At 42.8% G+C, this 16358-nt stretch overlaps 1 protein-coding gene across 8 annotated transcripts in view; it reads right to left on the minus strand.

Moving 5' to 3' along the window:
• CDK8 (cyclin dependent kinase 8) overlaps window positions 1–16358 on the minus strand; it is a 159073-nt gene that overhangs the window by 129045 nt on the left and 13670 nt on the right. For 2 of the 8 annotated variants that reach the window (XM_065581433.1, XM_065581434.1), the window contains exon 1: window positions 14736–15120. The exons of 1 other annotated variant lie outside the window; for it this stretch is intronic. Coding sequence is in view for 4 of the 7 variants with exons in the window: in XM_065581430.1 (XP_065437502.1) it covers window positions 14736–14863 (128 nt within the window). In the remaining 3 variants the exon portion in view is untranslated. Of the gene's footprint in view, window positions 1–14735; window positions 15165–16358 lie in introns of those variants that run through there. 5 more of the 8 variants (XM_065581429.1, XM_065581428.1, XM_065581430.1 and 2 more) reach the window with 4 other exon arrangements.

A 16358-nucleotide genomic window follows, 5' to 3' on the forward strand; every position in this document is an offset into this window, starting at 1 on the left:
TTGCCAAAACACAAACTAAATGGACAGAACATAGTCAAGAATATTCAATGTTGTGGATCAATGGACCATTTAATATATTTGCATAAATAGATGTTACTGTATTTCTTCCTGTAGTTTATATTTAATGACTGCCCCATAATGGCCTCACCATTCAAACTCTTCAACATTTCTCAAGGGGAACAAATTCATAGCTGAAGTGTTTTATCCAGAGCCATTATAAAACTGCAAATTAAATTGGAAAAGAGGGTAGCATTTGGTCATTTTATTAGTGGCTGTGTATATAAAGACAAGTCAGTGCATGCAAAATTAGATATCTATAAAATATAAGAACAAAACAGGACTAGTTGTGGCTTTAATTTTATTAGTTTCCAAATAAATCTGCTAAAACTACCATAAGAAGTTCACTTTTAAAACAGAGTTAGATTGGCAGTGTTGTGCAATATAGCACATTATATTTGCAACATGTAAACTCTGCTGAAAAGTAACTTCCTCCCTTAGCCACTGTATACCAAGTTCTAACTAATGTGCTCTAGAATGACAAGATTTAGTTCTACCTTTCAATTAATTTTGGCAAATGGCCACCAATTTATGAGATTGTTCAGAAGACGCATGTGGGTTCCTTCAGCCTAATAGTTCTTCTGAGCAAGAATTTCTGATCACAGAGCTGCAATTTCAAGCCTCTAGAATAATTTTACTCTGCAAATCTCTCAGCTTGAGCTCTCTATACAGCAGCAAATTATGTAGTCCATAAATTGTTAAAAACAACATTTTCACTTTTATTCTGAGCTTTAGAACTCATCTATTCTCTTTAGGTAAAAGATATCCAGTCTAGCATAGGTAAAGATCAGTTGTTTTTTTGTAGGAATATCACTAAATACCCATTTCACAGAACAGTTATTGCACTGCAGGAAGACAGACAAAATGCCAGGAATGTGTTTTAACTAGGCCACAACTCTAATATGTGGGAAATAGCCAGCAATAACTTGTCCATTGCAGGTGGCCTTTCCTTTATAATCTGTTCCAACTGGTAGAGGGCTGTCTCAGCCCCCACGACCAACCCCCCAGTCTCCATTCCACCTGGTACCAACACTATTGCTGGGACCCCACCACCCTCCCCTCATATTAGGTATAAGTGGTGGGGAAGAGGGAGTTGTCTCCCCACTGTACCAGACATTAGGCATTCCAATGCCACGCTCCACCTTCTTCAGAACATGCCTTTCCCCAATGCTTTCTCCACTTCCGATTTATCTGGGAACTGAACACCCCATTGAACAATTACCTTCACTGGGCACCTGCTGTCAGGCGACACCAACAATTTGCTTGGCTGCCTCTCCTCACCCTCCCAGATTCCCAGATGAATTCTTCCTTCCCTATTAAGGGTTAGAAGTCATATCCACTCCCCTGTCATAGAAGTGTACCACCTCTTCCCTGAATTACTCAGGTAGAGTATGCAATTTCATGATCAACAAGCAATGTTTCCTGCTCACATAATTTAGCCACCAGCTGCTTTACCTCTTTCTTGGCCTTGTCCATGCACAAAGATCAGGCAGCTTCCCAGCCAAATCAAAAAACCAGGTTACAGTTACCCCCGCAAAGAAGGACCTGATTCTACCTCTAATCTTTGACCTACTCCTTTACTCCACCCTTTTACTAAATCTGCAAAATAGTTTGCCCCCCTGGGTACAATGATCCATTCATGTGAGCACTGCCTGGCCAAATATAAAAGGGCATCCATTAATCCCCCCAAGCATGCCCCTCCATCCATGCCAATTTAGAGCTGCCTCACCACTAAGGCCTAGCTGTGAACAACCCAGGGTAAGTGGCTGGCTGACTGAGCCAAATACACAATACTATGCCCATACATCCAGATGCCAATGCCTGTATCCCATCCTCTTGAACCTGAATGGAGGCACAAACAGGAAAAGTTTAGCACACTTATACCACTGAATCATCATCCCAAACAGTGGTCTCCATACCCTTGTATGCATTCAGATGCCACTATTGATAGAATCCAGTTAGCTCCTGTCAAGGCTGATTCCCCACTCTGGCACTACGAGTGATGAAGGTGGGGGCTCACAAGGACTCTAAAAATGAATACTTGCCACTCCAGACTTGTATTAAACTCCCAAGGTTACAGCTTCTTTCTGACCTTGGATTGGTAGACGCTGCCACTACCCAAATGCAGAAACCCTTTGAGAGCCCAGGAAGGCGCACTTGGGAATTCCTTCCTGTGGGGTACCCTCAAGCCCTTTCACCCTCCCTCCAGGGAAGAGCTGAGAAAAAAAAAATCAGCTGTTGCCACCAGCTAATTAAATAACATGTGCACAAACCTCTTAAGACACAAACAATTCTGTTCTTAAAAAAGGTAAATTTTATTAATAAAAAAAGAAAATACATCTGGGAACTTAGGCTTTTGCTAGATTTAAAAAAAAAAACTACAAGGATTAAGCATCAAGAATAGCTTTCTTGAGGTCCAACTTAAAGATTACAAGCAAAACAAAAGCACTTGGGGTTAAGCACAGAGGAGTCCACAAGCCATAAAGAAATAAAAAGAGATAAACCTAATCGCATCTTCCTAGACATTTCCTGATCTACTTACATAAATGGGGTTTAAATGAGTAGTTTCTAGGTATGATACTGAGGATTTTTCATACCTGGCCCCAAGCTTCTCACAGCAGAGCTCTGCCCTGTCCCCTCTCTCCGGTAAAACAACCACAGACAGACAAAAGGGGAGTCTTGTTTCAATTTTTAAAAGTTCAAGCCTTCCAATTGGCTCTTTTGAACAGGTGCCCACTCACTTCCTTTTACCTATGCATAGCAGTGAGACTTTTTAACCTTTTACAGATAGATTAATTAGAGAACAGCTACTAAGAAGGATTTTATAGCTACTGGTTGGCTGGGCATCCATAAAAGAGAGTTATCTCCCCTCCCTTCATTTATCACAGCTCCTTTTCCAAGCTCTGCTGTGGATGTAGCCATTCCAGTTCTGAATAAATGAGATCCCAATTCACTATAGGAACCTCAATACATCTTCTTCAACATCACCATGAAAAGTTTCTTTTTCAGAAGTAACTCTCTTCCCCATGAAGAAAGAGTGGCCTCACATTAGCAGACCTCTGCGCTAAGCAAATAGATAAATTGACTGGGCAAATCCCACTCTCCCCACACTCTTGTAATACTAGGACTCACTTTGCCATACCTTAATAGTGATTTTTGTTTTTTGACACTTTAGTCTCACTTAGACTAATCTCCATCCTCTACCCATCTCCCATCCCTCCACAGCAGATCCCTAACCTCAAAATCCCGATCTAAATCCTACTTTGCTAACCTCTTAAACAGCCCTGACTGAGACCACACTTCCCAAAGCCCTAACTAAAACCTGCTATTAGGGTTCCGGTAGCCCAGTATAACCTCCTGCAAAGCACACTGCTCAATAAATGACCCAAAATAGCATATAATGCCTGCCCACCGCATACCCATGACACCATAGATTGTGGTCTCCAATACAGAACTAGGTCAAGTTCTGAGAGAGTTCACACCTGCCCTCCAGTTGGAGGAGAGTAAATTCCTCAACACCCCACAACATACCTAGATGTTTATGGTGCTAACTGCTTTGCACCAAGTAGAAAGAATACTCCTGGGGGAATTCTGCACAATGCAAAATTTGGCAGAAATTAATGTTGTCCGTGCAGAATTTCCTTTCCCCCACAGAAATGGGCTTCAGTGCTGCTAGCAACCACTAGGGGTCACTGGACTCAGCAGACCCCAGCTTGCCCACAGAAGAGACTGCTGGGGGGGAGGGAGAGGGAGCTAGAGGGTTCCTGGCAACTGCAGTTCCCAGCATGCCCTGAGGGAAGGAGAGGGTAGCGCGCACAAGAAACGGTGCGAGTCTGGGACCAAGTATCAGGCTCTTTCTCCCTCTAGATCCCTGGACGGTGGAGGGGGGACAGGTGACTGAGCAAGGGGGGGCTCTGCAGCTCGGCTCTGAGGAGGAGGGTGGTTCAGGTGTACTGGCTCGGGGGCCCCTGCAGGTGCACTGTGGGGAAGAGGGTTGTGGGTGTCTGCCCCCCCCCCCCCCGAGCCAATACACCCAAAGGGGACAGAGAAACAGGAACTGGGTTGTCATAGGGGTTTCTTTAACTCTCTACTCCTGGGGAAATTTGGGTGTGTGTCTGTATTGTTACAGACATACTTGCTGACAGGTATTTTGAAATAAAATTACCAAAATAAATTTAAACTAGCGTGATTTATGTAGTGTTATTTTGACAAATAAAACTAGTGGAATTTAATTTTTTGGTACAGAATGCCCCCAGAAGTAAGAGAAAAAAATTAAACAGTCAAGAACCAAGGTTACAGAAGCCTAGCTGTGTCTGAATGGACTCCTTGCTAGCTCCCAATGCCAAGTCTCAAATTCTGTCCACCTTATACTGAGTGCTTAAAAAAAAAAAAAAAAAAAAAAATTAGATCTAGCCATGCCCAAGGAAGTAGCTGACAGCAAAGTGCAAAACACGCATCCCAAGGACACCACCAGGTATGTCAAATTAAAGACATTTCATGCAAAGTAGCCTTCTCAGATACCCCATCCGTCCTAACCAACTGCCACAATCCTGCCAGTATATTAGCGGAGAGTAGATACACCCATCTCTGTATCTAACTCAGTCTTCCAGATAAGACAGCATAGTAAGGCATGAGCTCCATTTTTCCATTTTCTTTTGATAGCACTCCTAACCTACCATCTAATACACCTGTATCTTCTGAGTCAACCCTTGCTGAAAGTAGAAATGTATCCAGGTGGCCCACCACTTGTGAGTTGCCAACCTGACCTGCATGTCACTATCCACTCTGACACGGTGTTGAACCTTTAAAGGCTGACCATGATCATAGGCAAAGCTCATGGATGCTCATCAAAATAATCTGACCTTCATAACAAAAGTCAGCAGATTAAAGTCATCATCATCATCAGATGAAGGCTTATAAAGTATCTGACAGCTATTGAGAATATCAAAGTAATTTTTTTTTTTTTTTTTACTATTTAAGACCATTTTGTCCAACTAACATTAGCATTTACTTCTTTTGAAAAACAAAGAAATGAGGAAACTACTGCTAAAAAAATATTGCCCGCATTGGTTCATTTTCCTACTGTGCACATGGCTCACATACAACACTTAAAGAAAAGTGCAAAAAACTGGTGCTTGTCAGACATTGCTAGAGTGCAAGATTACATGACTTAACGTGGTCTGGAAGTTTCTTTGCCTGGGGTTTGTACAAGTGAGGTCCCATCTTCTAGGCACAGAACTTAAAAGTTATACTTTGTATTGCTAATGTAATATCACCCGAGTGCTGGCACATTAGCCTAATTCATATTTAACTTAGATGATTTTCAAACCAGTTATTGACTCTCCAATATTTGCATTAGACAAGATACTTGATACTCATGATCCTGCTTTTCAGTGCTCATCACAGTCTAATTTAGTGCTCTGATTCTGGAGCCAAGAATTTGGAAGCTAACTTTGTTTTCCAAAGTACCATAAATACGTACTGCTCTTTTGATTATACAGAATAGAAGGATTAGGGATGGCAAGCCCTAAGCCTGCTAGAGAATTATAGCTAGTCTCCTACCTCATTTTTTGATACACCTGGTCTTTCCAGAAGATCTTCTTTACCTTGACAATTATCTATCTTTGCATTTTATATTGCCACTTATTGCAGTGGTTGAGCAACTTCCACATAAAATCAATAACAACAATCAAGTTCCCAACAGATTTCCTGGAGTCTCTGTCACTTTACCCTTACAAGGGAGAAGTATCTGTTTGGGGTAGGGCTGGATTTTAATTTTTTAGCTGATGGGGTGGGGGGGTGAAGGTTGGTAGGGATTTATTGGGTAGACGGGAGTGTCAGTGTTGAATGTCATTCTTATTGTAGAAAGGCTTTTTCAAGGAGATTTTGCAGCATTTCCTGAAGATTGTCAGACACTGGATTCACCTGAACTCCTCTGGAAGTTTCTTCCAAAGCCACAGTTCCGTCACCTGAGAAAGTTTTATCCCCAGCTCTCAGGAGTTTTGTCCTGGGCTTTAAAATTTGCATCATCCTAGAGGAGCACAGCTGTTGCAGAGGTTCATAAATCAAAATTCCATCTTTGATGTAGCTGGGGCTTGATCTATTAATTGCTCTGACAACTAGAACCAAAACCTTAAACTAGTAACAAAAGCTGACTGGGAGCCAGTGGAGGAACTTGAGCATAGGCCTCATATGCTCTCAGCGGCATAAACCATGGAGAAGGTGGGCATTTGCATCCTGTATCAGCTGAAGCCTGTGCTTAGTCCTTACATTCAGCTTCAGATACAGTAAATTTACATAGGTGGTGAACACACGGATCACTGAGGCTCGCGCCTCACTAAGAGGAAGGAACAAGGTTTCCTAGCAACCTGGTGATGGAAAAAAGGCTTTTTTTAATAGATAGATATACTACCTGGTCACTTACACTTAGTAAGGAGTGTCAAAACAGGACCTTGAGGCTTCATACCACTTTGACAATTGGGAGCTGTATGCCTTCAGTAGAAGTTGGAGACATTTCCTCTTTCCAATCAGCATCACTTCAGTCTTGCCCAAATTCGGCTTGATTTCTTATAAGCATTCTGACATTTTAATAGTGGCTGTGGTTGCATCAGTCGAGAATCATCAGCATACTGTTGGCAGCACGGCTTATGGAGTCTCACTATCTTTCGCAGTGGTTTCATCTAGCTATTGAAGAGAAATAGGGTTAGTAAGATCCCTACAGGATCCCACCGATGAGAGCCTTCAGAGAGGAGCTACTACCCATCCCTACTTTGAGTTCTTCTGGAAAGAGCCAATTGCATCCACTGTAGTACTGGGCCATCTACTCCTGCTAAATCATATAGGTGGGTTAGCAGCATCTTGTGGTCTACTGTGACAAAAGCTGCAGAGAAGTTTAAGCAGTACAAGAATGGAGATCCTGCAAGTGTCCACAGTCATAAGGAGTTCTTTTTCTTGCCAATAGAGCTGTCTCTGTGCTGTGTCCTGCCCCAAATGTGAGGTATCCAAGATGTCAATGGATGTCACAACACATGCTGGAGTTTGGTGGTCGCTACCTTCTCTGCTAATAAGCTGTAGAAGCACTAAACTGCTTAACCACGGTTACAGTTGTGCACTTTGGCCTTGACAAATAAATCACATCACTGTGCCCCAAAAAGTTGTTTTATACACAATCAGGATCGTGATTTAAAAAAATCATATGAAACAAAAGCCAATGTTCAAGAACTGCATCAGTTACAATATTCCTACCATCCAATCAACAAAACCCTAAATTATTAAATGAAAGTTTAGAGAGCAACCTTTAGTAGATTTTGAATACACCAAACCCCTGTTAATGAAACTTGACCTAGAATACCAAGCAGCAACAAGGGGATTGTTGACTTCTTCCTAGCAAACTTTGTCCATTATTTCCCACAGGAGAATCTGGTCACTGTGGTCAATGCATCTGTAACTTCCAGACTGAATTACTCAGCTTAATGCATCTGGAACAAAGTAGAAATGGGTACTTGAGGCTCTTGTTCAACACATCATCCCCATACTCCTCTCTCTATGCTGGCTTCCATTACCAGATGAAGTCCTTGATCATGAACTTCAAACCAGGAACAAGCTGCATCAAAAGTCTCTTCATCTATACATGAGGCACTCATAAGTGAATGACAGGATTATGTTTGTGTCCCCCCTGTCCCTTAAGGTCATCTGAGGAGGTCAAAGGAAACAGCCCCAGAGAGGGGGGTATGACTGCAGCAGCAGAGTTTGGGGTGTTCCAAAAGGACTCAACAACAACAGGGACTGAAAAAGCTGTGTTTCTTTGACACCCAGTTTTATTAAACTCTAGTTTTTTTTAAAACTCCCTAGTCCAGAAGTAATATTCAAATGTACAGCTGTACTCCTCTGGGACAACAAACCAAAAAGGCCAAAATGAACCACACGAGGGACCAAGATACAAATTCTTGGTAAGGAAGCAAGGCTGTAGGCAAGTTTCTAGAGAAGATCAGATTGATCCAGAGTGAGTGCCTTTGGACCCTCCTTGAGAAAAACTCTGTAAACAGAATAAATGGGATGAGAGGATGTGAGGAAGAAGAAAGTAGTATATCATGAGCACAGCCTCTTACTGGAGAGCAGACAGCTCCATGAAATATACTAGGATCCTCATTATGCAAAGCTAGTTTAACTGGGAAGTGTTTAGCTATTATGGTAACAGACATTACAGAAAAACCCATGACAAATATTCTAATTTTAATTAGAAGAGATGTACATTTTACATGTACAGCAGGCAAAACAAGTGGAATTTGTAAATTCTATACTCTGGTTCACAGCAGTTATAAATGCTGCAGGTTTGCCTGCTGACTTTATAACTTCCATGCGTTGCTTGCAATCTGTAATTTGCAGTCTCAACTGCTCTAGTTCAGCAATTACAGACGTTGTACGTGAAGCATTTAACTGAAAATTCAGCCTCTTTTCTACCAGGTTGTGTAAGAATACTTGTTCATTGTCATCAACAATTATACTTCAAAATAAATCTTCACCTTCCCGGTACAGCTGAAAGATGAAGCTAAACAAATTCAGACTGGAAATAAGGAGTAAATTTGTGTCAGTAAGGGCAAGTAACCTTCTCTACACCATTCATTCATTTTTATTATGTCCCCTCATTCATCACTTTTCTAAGGTAAACAATCTCAATCTTTTCACTCTTTTATACAAGAGTTTTTTCCGTGCTTTCCAACATTCCTGCTCTTCTCTGCACTCCCTCCAATTCCCCAATATCCTTTTTGAGATGGGATGGCTACTACTGCACACAGTATTACAATGAGGCCAAACCACTGATTTATACAAATAATAAGAAATACTTCATATTATTCACCATCTCATTCCTTATGCAATTCCTACAGACCTTCATGAAGAAGTTTTATATTGGATTTGATTGGGTGACAGGAAACAATTGGTAATATTTTCAAAGTTTGATATACCCAGATGAGATACTCTCTTTTTAACTTTAGTTAAGTTAACACTCCTAAGATAAATGACATCTAATACACGCTGGAAGTTACAGCTGCTGAAACTATTAAACTATTACAAAACAACAACAAAAATTTTGCTATGCTGCCTCCATGGGGGGGGGGGGGAGGAGTAGCACTGCAAGTCCTAAATTAGAACAATGATTAAGAAAATGTTAGGTTGCTTAACTCCACTCACCATATATCTCTTTCCCCAAAAAGAGAGGACTAAAGAAAGCAGTTAATAAAAACACCAGATTTTGCTTTATTTCAAGACTGCCTTCAATGGATTTCATTGCTGTTACACTTAAATAGGTAATTACTACATGTAGCCTAATGACTATATTTCATAGTTCTTACTCTAATCATAAACAAATTTTCTCTTTGTAAATTGATTATTTAGAAACATTTTCATTAAGTGCTACATAAACATAATTGTGCCTTGCCACACAGAATAGGCTTTCAGAAATTTTCAGGGTCCTGAAAGAGACATACATATACTATAGGAGCCTAAAAAAATTTGAGGAAAAGGAGGGGAAAAACAGAGTTTAATTCAAGCAGGCAGAATTCCAGCAGCAGAATGAGGGTTAACCAGTTTATTGCTCTAAATGCAGAATGTATGATTTTCTGCCTTGTGGACATATGAGTTCATTTGGGGCAAGTAGCTCATGACCCTCAGAGTCTGAGTACGGGCTCTTGAGACCAGAGTGGCTGAATTGCAGGAGCTAAGGAGGATGAAAGCCTTAAGGAAGAACATCAAGCTGGCGCAGAGGAAAGCAATTCCATAGTTGGAACCTTCTTTCCAGATGATGTCAGGGTATCCTCCCACGCTGAAAATATCTTTCCGAGGGAGGGAACCCCAGTTATTAGGAAGAGACAGGCAGTAGTAATGGGGGATTTGATTATTAGAAATATAGATAGTTGGGTTTGTGATGACCAGGAGAACTGCATGGTGAATTGCCTACCAGGTGCAAAGACGGTGGACCTTTTGAAACATCTAGAAAGATATGCAGTGCTGGGGAGGATTGGTGGTCATGATAAACATAGGTAACAGTGACATGGGGAAAGGCAGAAGAGAGGGTCCAGAGACCAAATTCAAGCTGTTAGGAAAGGGCTTAAAGTCCAGGATCTCCATGGTAGCATTCTCTGAAATACTTCCAGTTACACACACAGAGCCACATACCCTGCAGTTCTGCCTCTCTCAATGTGTGGATGAGATGATGGTGTTTGGAGGAGGGATTTAGGTTTATTAGGAACTGGGGACATTTTTGGAAAAGAAGGAGCCTGCATAGCTTTCTATGTACTTCATACCAGATTATACCTAATTTATGAAGTTTAAAATTTTGGTGTCTTGAAGTCTGATCCCCAATTTAGCAATCCAATGCCCCCCATGCCTCCCAACCCAATATTTGTATTTTGTTATTTCTGCTAAGACATTAGCAGAGAAACAATTAATATTTACATTTGAATTGCTATCATTGGATTTCAGAGTTAACAAAAACATAACTGTTTGTAGCTTCGAAAATTCAGGAAAACAACCCTGTTTTGGTTTATAGTCAGAAGATTTCTTGCAGCCATGAAAGCTGCAAACTTATTTTTTAATATGAAAATTTCAGTTCTGAATACAAATTTTGCAGCAGACAATGGATTCCACGGCATATCTGGAATTCTGGCTGTACCACCATAGATTGTTATTTGGATGATCTCAAACTAAGCAGGTTCAGGTTGTGTCAGTACTTATGTAAGAAACCTCCATGGAACTAGATGCTGGTGATTCAGTAAATGATAATCTCTTGACTGACTCAGTCCTGAACAAAAGCCCTCACACATTATACCAGAGGGCACAGCACAGCCAGAGTAGCTGTCTCTGGGATGTGGCATAAAACCTAACTTGACCTCATAAAGTTCACTAGAGAGCCCATGACACTTTTCAGAGTGTAGAGAAGTTCAGCATTTGGTTAGGACACCAAGGTTATTACATTCTGCCTACCTAAAAAATATTTCCTTGATCCAGATCCTAGATCCGACTAGATTTTTATTTTATAATTCCTTTCCTATGGCTGTGTATATTGCTGTTTAAACTGTATTTTTCACCTCAGAAGTGACTGTGAAAGCGGTCAGTAAGAATGATTGGTGAAGCAACTGTCATAGCATTTTAGAAGAAAGGTGCCCTAAATATAACAGATCATTTTTGCTACTACTAGATTGATGTCAAAAACTCAAGCCAGAGCCTTCAAATGTATAGTATTATATGTTGGCTTATTAAAATTAGTTCTGTTTAATGTGTTCATGCTGTTTTTATAACGTACTTACTCATGAAAATACTGGGCATCCATATGCAGAGAACTTAGACATCTTTAAAAAAAAAATTATATATATATAAGTTCCCAAATATTTAGTTTTCTTAGTTTCAGAAAATGCCCAGAGTTAACAATACTGAGATTCTTACAATTGCACATTTATGCCAGTAAAACAATGTTCCTTTTATTAAATTAATACAACAAAAAAGTCATATTTCATATTTAAATTAATCCCTGCCTCTCCCAAATCCCAGCAAAGAAGAACACTGATTACACATTGGTTTGAATATTTATAATTCTACCATGTGATAAGCAACTAAAGCAAATCAATGAGCCACTTCAAAGGCTTTTTTTTCTTTTGAGGGAGAAGGGAGGAAAGAAAGGAAAAAAGGCAGCAATAGAACAAGCTAGAAAAATGTATAAAGCAATACGTCAAATACCTTTATATTTTTCTTCTGAGGACTGGGAATTTCAAAGTGTATACAAGTATAAACAGTCATGAAGAAAATCCTGTTTTAAAGACCATGTTTGAATAAAATTAGCTAGACTTTTTTTTAAATGCACATTTATTCTGAGTCATATTTCAGGACAAATGTAATTAGACAAATGATATTACAGCCAGCAGTAACTCCAGACAGTAATCTCTTAAGTGTCATCACACCGACTGAGGATTCTGCTGAAAATACTACTTTTAAAACATGCATCACAAGTAGTATCAAATTTTAAATTTCCTATCACTGCAGAATTCCAATATGCTTAAAGACTACAAAAAAAATTCCAAAGTAAACACAGAAGCTAGTTACAATTACCCTTCAACACCTGAGGCTCTGTTCTTGAGGCTACAGACTGGCATTCCTTTTAAAAATATCCATGAAAAGAACACACACCACCAACTTGAGAAATGTTTGCTAAACAATACATATCCAAAACAGTGGAACAGCACTTCATTAAAACTTTGTTAAATAATTTTCACCTATATTTCCACTACAGCTGTCAAGATTTTGCATTGTTTCTGGATTTGAATATTTTCAAATCATCTTCATAGTAAAATTTTCACCACATATTCCTAGGCTCTAATGGTTAACTTTACTGAAGTCAACAGTTACTTATCTTAGTAACATTAAGCAAGTGCACATTTAGAGGACTAGGAACATAGAGTCTGATCCTCCTGACCCTTATTTCCAAAGTCCAGTAAAACTAATGCCACAAGAAAGGATTGTTTTTGCGAGTAATATGGAGTTGCAGGATCAGACTTTTAATTTAAAAAATAAATAACCAACTTATTAGGTGGTCCACACCAGAAAACAAAACAGATACTGTAATGATTATGCCAAGGTCGTTTTAAGCATGCTTAAAATTCTCTTTAAAATTAAATTAGAGAGTGAGCAGTTTCCCTTACATAAAGGTCTCTATGTAATAAAGACAGTAGGGTGACCAGATGGACTGTCCCTATAAAATCGGGACAGTCCCGATATTTGGGACTTTTTCTTATATTACCCTCCACCCCATCCCGATTTTTCGCACTTGCTCTCTGGTCACCCTAAATGACATTAGCATTCAGATGAGGGTACAAGTACATAAAACCAAGCCTAATAAATTTTCACCCATAACTGGCAAGCAAGTTTTTTTATCAGTTAGTTTATTGAATATAAAAACATTGCCACATTAAATGGTTAAAATGCACCATCATAACATTCATGGGAAAATTACCAATGACAGACTAATAAAGTTATCCCCAGGGGGTGGAGGAAGAGAAAGAGAAAATCAGAGATGAGAATTAAGATAAAGCGAACAACCCAAACATTGCTAAAATTTAGGGGAACAGCGAGAATACTGAGCTCTGCATTTCCCATATCTCCTGCTCTCCACTTCCTACTGCTGTGCTATTGAAAAAGTGATGCTTTGCTATGCTTATGCTAATAAATCTAAATGAGTTTGCCATATGTATTCTTTCAACAATTTTTACAGATCACTCCATTTTCCTGTACCTCCATCTCCCAAAAACTGTACTATGAATCAGCCATAAAAATAGATCTTCAAAAATGTTTTAAAACCCTTCAAAGACTAAGATTTCAATCATAGGAGCAACCAGCAAGAACACTCAAAATGGTGACTAGCAATAATAAATCAGACACAAACCCACCATGAAAATTAAATCCAATCCCGCAATAGAGATGGTGGCAGACTAAGGCTTTTCTAATGTACAGCCATTTATCCTGAAGTAAAGACCTTCAAGTTATATGGATTTTTTTTCATCCAAAGTAAATTTTCCACTCAAAAGCTGCTAGTACTAATATGAGACACCAGCATTAAGGTTAGGAGAAAGTGCATTTTCATCTGTGACTGTTCCTAACAATGACAGATGGAGACAGAGTAAGGAACAAGGAGATGGTTAAGGCCAAAGGAAAGAGATACAGCCACAGAGGGAGGGGAAACAATATTAAGGGTGCAAGGCAGAGAAGAGGGGATAGGGCACACAAACAGAGGGCTATTGGGATATGGAAGTCATGGGGGAATATCGGTGTGGGGGGACAATATGAGGGGGACAGTGAGGCAGCATGGGATGGAGGCAGTGTAGGAAAGGGTATAGAGGAGCAAGATGTGATAGGACAACGTATGGAAGGGCACAGCTCAGGGAGCTGGACTGGAGTCCAATGAACTGGAGGCAGAAAGGCAACATGGGACTGGGACAGGACACAGACACATGGCGGGGGGAGAGGCAATGAAGCAGTGCACAGACATAGCCAGGGGAAGGTGATGGGGGGGGGGAGGGGAGAAAATGAGGTAGCCAGTACAGGGACGGGGGACAATGAGGCAGGGGTGACAGAGGCAGGGTGCAGACACATGGGATGACAAGGGGGGCAATGAGGCAGGAAGGATGGGGGCAGACTCCAGACACAGGAGAGGTGGCAGGGAATACTACAGCAGCAGGAACGAGGCAGGGCACACACACTGGGGAGGTGGCAGTGGGGGGATAATATGGCAGCAGGGACGGGTCAGGGCACAGAATGTGGCGGGGGTCAATGAGGCAGCAGTAACGGGACAGGACGGAGACGCGGAGTGGGGGTAACACGGCAGCAGGAACGGGGCAGGACGCAGACGATGTGGCGGGGGTCAATGAGGCAGCAGGGACGGGGCAGGACGCAGACGATGTGGCGGGGGTCAATGAGGCAGCAGGGACGCAGACACAAGGTAGCGGGTGCGGGGAGGGGGGTAATACCGCAGCAAGGACGGGGCAGGACGCAGACACAGGGCGAAAGGCCGGGAGTTAAGGAGGCAGCAGGGCCGGGGCAGGAAGGCCAGCAGGAGGGGGGCGGCAGGCACGGCCCGGGGATGACAAGAACCAGGGGGCCGGGGCTGACCCACGGGGAGCCCCCGCCTCACTCACCCGTCTTTCCGCTTGGCTTTGTAGACGTGCCCGTAGGTGCCTCTCCCCACCTTGCAGCCCTCGTACTCGAACAGGTCCTCTACCCGCTCCCGCTCCCCGGTCAGCTTCACCTTGAAGTCATAGTCCATCTTCAGCGCCCACCGCCGGGACCCGCCGCCTCCGGCCGCCTCACAGCCCGCCGCGCCGCCGGACACCGCAGGGACCAGGGAGGAGGAGGAGGCCCCGCACCAGCGATACGGACCATCCAGGGGGAAGCCGGCAGGCGTGAGGGCAACTCCCTCCCCTCTCTCGCCCCGTCTCCTGCCGCTCCCTCCCCGCCTCAGCCAGGCAACGGCACAACAGCCGGTATTTCACCCGGAATACGGCAGCCCCGCTTCACCGCACTGTTGAAAAAGCGTCGCAAGCCGCTCTCACAGCGACGCCTCCCCAGCAGCCGCGATTAACGCACCACGTGGAATCTAGCCGGCTGAGAGCGCCCAGTCCAACTCCGGGGCCGGCGTGCATTGCGCCACCGGGGGGCTGGAGGAGGGGGTTTGCCTGCTGGGAGTTGTAGTACAGAATTTGTTAAGTGCCCCGCTTTGCATGCTGGGAGTTGTAGTCTGGGGGGTGAATTATAGCAGGAGATGTAATTGGAGTGGGGAGGAGCTAGGGTAGATCAAGGTGTAGTACTGGGGGTTTATTTAAGAGTGGTCACAGTGGAGCACTGCCTGCTAGGGCTGCAGTTTGGAAGGGTACAAGTAAGGACACATTTGGAGTATTGCATCCAGTTTTGGGCCCCCCACTACAGAAAGGATGTGGACAAATTGGAGAGTCTAGCGGAGCGCAATGAGAATGATTAGGGGGCTGGGGCACTTGACTTATAAGGAGAGGCTGAGGGAACTGGGCTTTTTCAGTCTAGAGATGAGTGAGGGGGGATTTGATAGCAGCCTTCAATTACCTGAAAGGGGGTTCCAAAGAGGATGGAGCTCGGCTGTTCTCATTGGTGTAGATGACAAAGCAAGGAGCAATGGTTTCAAGTTGCACTGGGGGAGGTCTAGGGTGGATATTAAGAAACACTATTTCACTAGGAGGGTGGTGGAGCACTGGACTGGGTTACCTAGGGAGGTGGTGGAATCTCCCTCCTTAGAGGTTTTTAAGGCCCAACTTGACAAAGCCCTGGCTGAGATGATTTAGATGGTGTTGGTCCTGCTTTGAGCAGAAGGTTGGACTAGATGACCTCCTGAGTTCTTGTCCAACCCTAATTGTCTATGATTTTTGTAAGGGGGGTTGCAGTGGGGTGCTGTACACTGGTGACTGTAGTTTGGAGGGTGGGGTCAAGGTGGGGCCCTGCAGGCTGGGGGGTAGGGACTGTAGTTTACAGGGGGAAAGGGATCATGGCCAGGTGTGCATGCCAGAGGCTTCAGTTTGGAAGGCAGGTCACAGTGAGGTGCTGCACGCTTAAGGCTGTAGTCTAAGAACCAAGCGCAAAGTGTCTCAGACATGTAGGCAGTGCACTGAAGTCTTGAGAGTGTAATCAAGTATTGGAATGTAGGAGTCATAGTCAGCAGGTCCTTGCTGGCCTGTTGTGGCTCCCTGGGCTCACTGCCTATGCAGTGGCATGTGGGGCACAGAGCACTCCTCTGG

This window comes from Chrysemys picta, chromosome 1 (genome assembly GCF_011386835.1).
Source record: "Chrysemys picta bellii isolate R12L10 chromosome 1, ASM1138683v2, whole genome shotgun sequence".
In the NCBI taxonomy this organism is placed as follows: domain Eukaryota; kingdom Metazoa; phylum Chordata; order Testudines; family Emydidae; genus Chrysemys; species Chrysemys picta.